Source organism: Emiliania huxleyi, assembly GCF_000372725.1.
Source record: "Emiliania huxleyi CCMP1516 unplaced genomic scaffold EMIHUscaffold_26, whole genome shotgun sequence".
Lineage (NCBI taxonomy): Eukaryota > Haptophyta > Isochrysidales > Noelaerhabdaceae > Emiliania > Emiliania huxleyi.
Window position 1 is genome coordinate 674,124 of NW_005200088.1, and position 5,750 is coordinate 679,873.

Here is a 5,750-nt window from a genome sequence, read left to right on the forward strand (position 1 = left end):
CGGCGGGGGCGCCCCGGCGGCCGTCCCTCTCGACGAGCTCATCGCGGCGACCGACGGCTTTGCCGAGGCGCGCAAGGTGGGCGAGGGCGGCTTCGGGCGTGTCTACCGCTGCGATGCGCTGCCGTCGCTTCCGCGCGTCGCTTGCGGGTTCGCCGTCAAGACGGCGCTGGTCGGTGTCGGCGCCCAAGGCCTCGCCGAGCTGCAGAGCGAGGTGCGAACGCTCAGCGCGGCGTGCCACCGGTCCTTGCTTCCTCTGCTCGGCGTCTGCTTGGCGCCGGCGAGAGCGTGCCTCGTCTACCCCCTCTGCCGCGGCGGCAGCCTCGAGGACCGCCTCTACCGCGCTCCAGCCGCGCTGCAGCGGCTCCGCATGCTCGGCTTCGAGACGCCGCCTCCGCCGCTCTCCTCCGCCGCACGGCTCCGCGTGCTGCGCGACGCCGCCAGCGCGCTGCATTACTTGCACACGCGCTCTCCGATGATCCTGCACCGCGACGTCTCGGCGGGCAACATCCTGCTCGACGAGCGCGGCAACGGCTACCTCGCCGACGTGGGCCTCGCGCGCGCGGCAGAGGCGACGGCCGGCGGCAGCCAGCAGGTCTCGCACCTGTCGACGCAGCGTATCTTTGGGAAGCCCGGCTACATGGACTCGATCATAACGCACGACGGTCAGGCTTCGCAGCTCACCGATGGCTTTGCGCTCGGCATCACGCTTTTCGTCAGCCTGACGGGCCGCGGCGCTCTCGGCTTGCTCAACGCGTGCGACGATGCGCTGGAGGAGCCCGACACGGCGGAGAGCATCGCGGCGGCCGACGCGGGCTGGTCGGCGGCGCAGGCCGAGGAGCTGACGAGGCTGGTGGTCGGGCTGGCGTACGAGCGGAAGAAGAAGCGGATGCCGCTCGCAGACGCGCTGCCGCGGCTGGAGGCGCTAGTCGAGGCGGCGGGGGAGGTGGAGGAGACGGCTGGGGCCGAGGGGCGCCAGTGTGACCTCTGCTACGACGCGCCGCGCTCGGTCCGCTTCGCGTGCGGCCACGCGCTGTACTGCGAGACATGTGCGCCGCGCGTGCTGGAGCGCGACACCAACTGCCCGGCTTGCCGCCAGCCGGCGCTGCCCATCGCCGCAACTGGGCGGCTGGTGGCGGAGCAGGCGACGTTTGTCCACCAGCCGCCCTCGCGCACCGTGCCCCAGGCTCAGCCCGTGGGCGGCACGGAGGCGGTCGGTAGGCGGGGGGGGAGAGGGGGGCGCGGTGGGCGTGGATGGGGCGGGCGGGGCAGGCGGGGCGCGGGGCGCGGCGGCTCTGCTTAGTTCTGGAGCACCGGTGCATGATGGGTCAGCGCGAGAGGCGTGTGTGAGTGTGTGTGTGGTGTGTGGTGTGTGTATAACTTGCACGCTGCTTGGGACGTGCGGGAGAGCACAGCGTCAACACAGATAGACCATTGCTCGCGCATGCAGAGAGAGAGGTTTCCTGGTTTGTACACAACAAGATGGTAACCAAGACAGTGGAAGAAAGCTCTGCGGTGTTTTCTGCGCAACCTACTCTGCTATTGCGTGCTGCTGCTGTTGCCACTGAACGAGAGACTGGTGGCACCGCAGCTGGGCCAGCTGGGCCTGCACCTGGGCGTGTGCTAGCTGCTGGGCATTCCAATATTGGGGCTGGCCAGCAAATGGCAGCGCCAGCGGGACGGCAATCTGAACGGCGCCCATCTGGAATGGCGGCGGCGGATGTCGAAGCGGCGGCGGAGGAAGAGGCGGCGGCGGAAGCGAAAGCGGCGCCGGTTGGAGTGGCGGCGGCGGAGGCGGCGGCGGAGGCGGCCCGCCAAACGCGCTCGGCTCTTGGCCAGCCGACGCGCCGCCTCTGTCCTGGCAGCGCCGCCACACCAGCTCGCGGACGAAGTCGCCACGGGCGCTCTCGGGCAGCGCCATGCACTCCTCGCCCAATGCTCGGAGCTGCGCGTGGCTCATGTGTCCCAAAAAGGCGAGGTCGGCTCCTGCGACATCGCTCAGCTCGGCGGCTTGCCTCGCGAGCGAGATGCCGATCGACTCGAGCGCGCCCGACACGCGCGGGAAGGCGGACGCTGCCCAGCCCGCCTCGCCCGCCCCCATCACCGGCTCCACGACGCCTACAGCAAAGTTCGGGGGAAGGTTCGGACAAGGCGTCCGCCCTGCAGGCCGCCGTCACGCCGCGCAGGAGCTCGGCCGTCGCTCGTGTCGCGCCGCCAGAGGCGGCAGTGGCCGCCGAGCCCGCCGTGCTTGTACCCGCGGGTGCAGCGCGGGTTCCGCTCGCACTGGCCCGGGTCCATGCCCGAATGCATGCCTGGCTCAAAGCCGGCACGCCTTGCTGGCGCACGCCTTTTTGAGGGAGGGGGGGGGGGGGGTTGAAAAAGCGGGAGGTGAGGAGGAGGAGGAGGGGAAAAAATGCCAGGACCAAATGCCTGAGGAGGAAGTGCTGGGGGGGGTGCCGGACGACCTGGGAGCCGTCCCAAACTGAGGGACTCCGAGCGCGGTGTCGTCCGCCTCCGCCGCGATTCCCTGCAGCTGAGCGGGCTTGCACGCCGCGCAGAACCAGTCGCCATCTGGGACGAGCTCGCCGGGCAGCAGCTCAAACTCCGCCTCGCAGCCGTCGCACACGATCGTCGTGACGATCTCTTCCGGATCGGCCGCCGCCGCAGCCGCCGCCAGCATGACGTCCTCGGAGACGCCGCCGCCACTCGTGCTGCTGCCGCCGGCAGCGCCGAACGCCCGCGCGTACGCCACCGCCGCCTCCACCGCCGTGTCGAAGGTGCCGAGGGAGACCGCCCGCCCGCCCACCTTCCCCTGCGCCCGGAAGCGGCCAGAGGCGAGCTCGTTCACGCCCCTGTAGCCGGTGGCGCTGCTGCTCGAGAGGTGCAAGCGCAAGCCCTCCACCTCTGCCGCCACCATCGGAAAAACAGTTGGAGGAGGAGGGGGAGGCTCGCCGACCGCCCGCGCGTACGCCACCGCCGCCCCCACCGCCGTGTCGAAGGTGCCGAGGGAGACCTGCCGCCCGTTCGCTGTGTGCCGCACCTCGAAGCGGCCAGAGAGCTCGCGCACTCCCTTGTAGCCGGTGGCGCTGCTGCTCGAGAGGTGCAGCTTCAGCCCCTCCGCCTCCGCCACGACCGCCTCCGCCGCGAGCGGCGCGGCTGCGGCGACGGGTGCAGCCCCCCCTGGCGTCGGCGGTGCGGTCGGAGGCGGCGACGAGGTTGCAGCCGAGGTGCGACGACGCTTCGGTGGCCGCCTCGGCTGCCCCGCCGCCGCCGCCTCCGACCCCGCCTCCGCCGCCGCATCGGGCTCCGGCTCCGGCTCCACCTCCATCGCCTCCGAGCCCTCCGCCGCCTCCGCCGCCGCTGCGGCCCGCGCCGGCCCTCCCGCGCCAGCCGCCTCCGCCTCGCCGACCGCCCGCGCGTAAGCCGCCGCCGCCTCCACCGCCGTTTCGAAGTAGCCGAGGTCGACCTGCCTTCCGTCCACCTTGTGCTGCGCCCGGAAGCGGCCCCAGGGCTGCTTGAAAACGCCCAAGTAGCCGGTGGCGCTGCTGCTCGAGAGGTGCAAACGCAAGCCCTCCGCCTCCGTCGCCACCGTCGGAGGAGGCGGAGGCTGATACTCGCCGACCGCCCGCGCATACGCCACCGCCCCCTCCACCGCCGTGTCGAAGGTGCCGAGGTTGACCCGCCGCCCGTTCGCCATGTGCCGCACCTCGAAGCGGCCAGAGACATGCTCGCGCACGCCCTTGTAGCCGGTGCTGCCGCTGCTCGAGAGGTGCAGCTTCAGCCCCTCCGCCTCCGCCACGACCGCCTCCGCCGCGAGCGGCGCGGCTGCGGCGACGGGTGCAGCCCCCCCTGGCGTCGGCGGTGCGGTCGGAGGCGGCGACGAGGTTAAGCCTGCGGCCTCCGCCTCCTCCGCCTCCGCCTCGGGCTCCGTGCAGGCCGCCACCAGCTGCGCCGCGCCCTTCGCCGCCGCGCCCTGAGCCTGCGCCGCCACCGCCTCCGCCGCCTCCGGTGCAGCCTGCGCCGCCAACCGCGAGTCCGACGCGGGCGCGAGCGAAGTGGAGTCGGCGCCGCGGGTGGGCGCTGCCCGGCGCGTCTCACTCCCCTTGCCGCCACCCCCCTTGCCCTCGCCCCCTCCCCTTCCCGCGCCGGGGATCGCCGAGACGTCGTCGCGCGGAGCGCGCACGTCTGTTTGCTCTGCCGCCTGCTCTGCCGCCGCGCCGAGCCGAGCATGGAGGTGTGCGAGGCCGGCGCGAGCGGGAGGGGCGAGCGCCGCGTCGGGCATGGCGAGGACCTGGCTGACGCCGCTCGTCAGCTGCGGACCCGCCCGCAACGGAGGGTCGAGCGCCAGGGCCGCGGCGGCAGCCTCGACCGCCTGCAGCAGCTGCGCCTGCACCGGGCCGAGCAGCAGCAGCGCGCGGAGGCCGCCTGCGAGGCCCGCGTCGGGCACCGCGCGACGGGCCATCTCGAGCACCTCGCACAGAGCTGCTTCGCCGGCGGCGAGGGCGGCGCCACCAAGCGCCGCTCTGCACCGCTCGAGCTGGCTGCACAGCGCCGCCTCGGAGGCAGCGAGCGGCGCCTTGCCGCCGCCTGCTTTGCGAGCGCCGAGCACCCTGCCGCACGTGTGTGGTCGGTGCTTGCCGAGGCACGCGAGGCACTCGCCGCCCTCGCGAGCGGGCTCCGCCCGCGCGTACGCCGCCGCCGCCTCCACCGCCGTGTTGAAGGAGCCGACGTGGACCTTCCTGCCGTCCACCCCGTACTGGTACGCTTGGAAGCGGCCAGAGGCGTGCTGGAACACGCCCTTGTAGCCGGTGCTGGTGCTGCTAGAGAGGTGCAGCCGCAGCCCCTCCGCCTCTGCCGCCACCGTCGGAGGAGCCGGAGGCTGGTACTCGCCGACCGCCCGCGCGTACGCTACCGCCGCCTCCACCGCCGTGTCGAAGGAGCCGACCTGGAAAATCCTACCGTCCACCTTGCGATGCGCCTGGAAGCGGCCAGAGTGCTCGTACACGCCCTTGTAGCCGGTACTGCTGCTGCTGGAGAGGTGCAGCCGCAGCCCCTTCGCCTCTGCCGCCACCGCCGAAGGCGCACAAGGCGCAGCCCCTGCCGCCACCGCCGCCGCCTCCTCCATGCCCGCCTCCGCCATGCCCGCCTCCGCCATGCCCGCCTCCGCCATGCCCGCCTCCGCCATGCCCGCCTCCGCCATGCCCGCCTCCGCCATGCCCGCCTCCGCCGCCGCCTCCGCCATGCCTGCCTCCGAGAGACTCCGCTTGCTTCGCCGGCGGCGCTGAGCCGGTCTCTGGGCGGGGTGGTCCGCCGGCTCGGCTCCCGCCGCCGCTGCTGGCGCCGCTGGCGATACCGCGGGGGTGGCGCCGCCGATCGAACCCTGCGGAAGCTTTGCCTGCGGCATGGGCTCGGGTCGAGCCTGCTCCTCTGCCGTGGCGCGCGCGGCGGCGTCGCTCAGAACCTTGACGAAGCGAGGCGCGACGCGCTCCTCGGTCTCGCCGTCGTCCTCGTAAAAGATGTCGCACGTACCGTCGTCGTGCACCGCGGTGACCGTCCCGGGGAACCCTGCGCGGTACGGCGGAAGGGGTGGGTGGTGATGGGGGTGGGGGGGGGGGGGGGGGGGGGCTTTTTTTTCCCCCAATTTTTGAAATCTTACAGGGGAAAATCGGAAACGGGACACCCCCCCCCCCCACCAAACCGCAACGCTCTTTCTCTCTTTTGATTGATTGATTGATTGAGGGGAAGGCGACCCT

At 72.7% G+C, this 5,750-nt stretch overlaps 2 protein-coding genes across 2 annotated transcripts; one reads left to right on the forward strand and one right to left on the reverse strand.

Annotated features, from left to right (window-relative positions):
* Positions 1-28: 28 nt before the first annotated feature.
* Positions 29-739, forward strand: EMIHUDRAFT_64798 (hypothetical protein; the record flags this gene model as incomplete). The annotated part of the gene is made up of 1 exon (XM_005777573.1): positions 29-739. A coding segment is annotated over one exon (711 nt), but the record flags the coding sequence as incomplete, so codon positions are not given.
* A 531-nt stretch (positions 740-1,270) lies between these two features.
* On the reverse strand, positions 1,271-2,325 carry EMIHUDRAFT_435292 (hypothetical protein). The gene is made up of 3 exons (XM_005777574.1): positions 2,193-2,325; positions 1,420-2,115; positions 1,271-1,389 (listed from the first exon to the last, which is right to left on the reverse strand). Exons 1-2 carry the CDS (start codon positions 2,305-2,307, stop codon positions 1,529-1,531), a joined length of 702 nt encoding a protein of 233 aa, XP_005777631.1. The 5' UTR covers positions 2,308-2,325; the 3' UTR covers positions 1,271-1,389; positions 1,420-1,528.
* Between the last annotated feature and the right edge of the window lie 3,425 nt (positions 2,326-5,750).

Bases quoted from the DNA above. Each gene is read 5' to 3' on its own strand.
- EMIHUDRAFT_435292 (XM_005777574.1), bottom strand. From the start codon at position 2,307: ATGCATTCGGGCATGGACCCGGGCCAGTGCGAGCGGAACCCGCGCTGC. The intron at 2,116-2,192 runs GCCGAGCTCCTG...ACTTTGCTGTAG, and splicing joins GCGGCGCGACACGAGCGACG to GCGTCGTGGAGCCGGTGATG.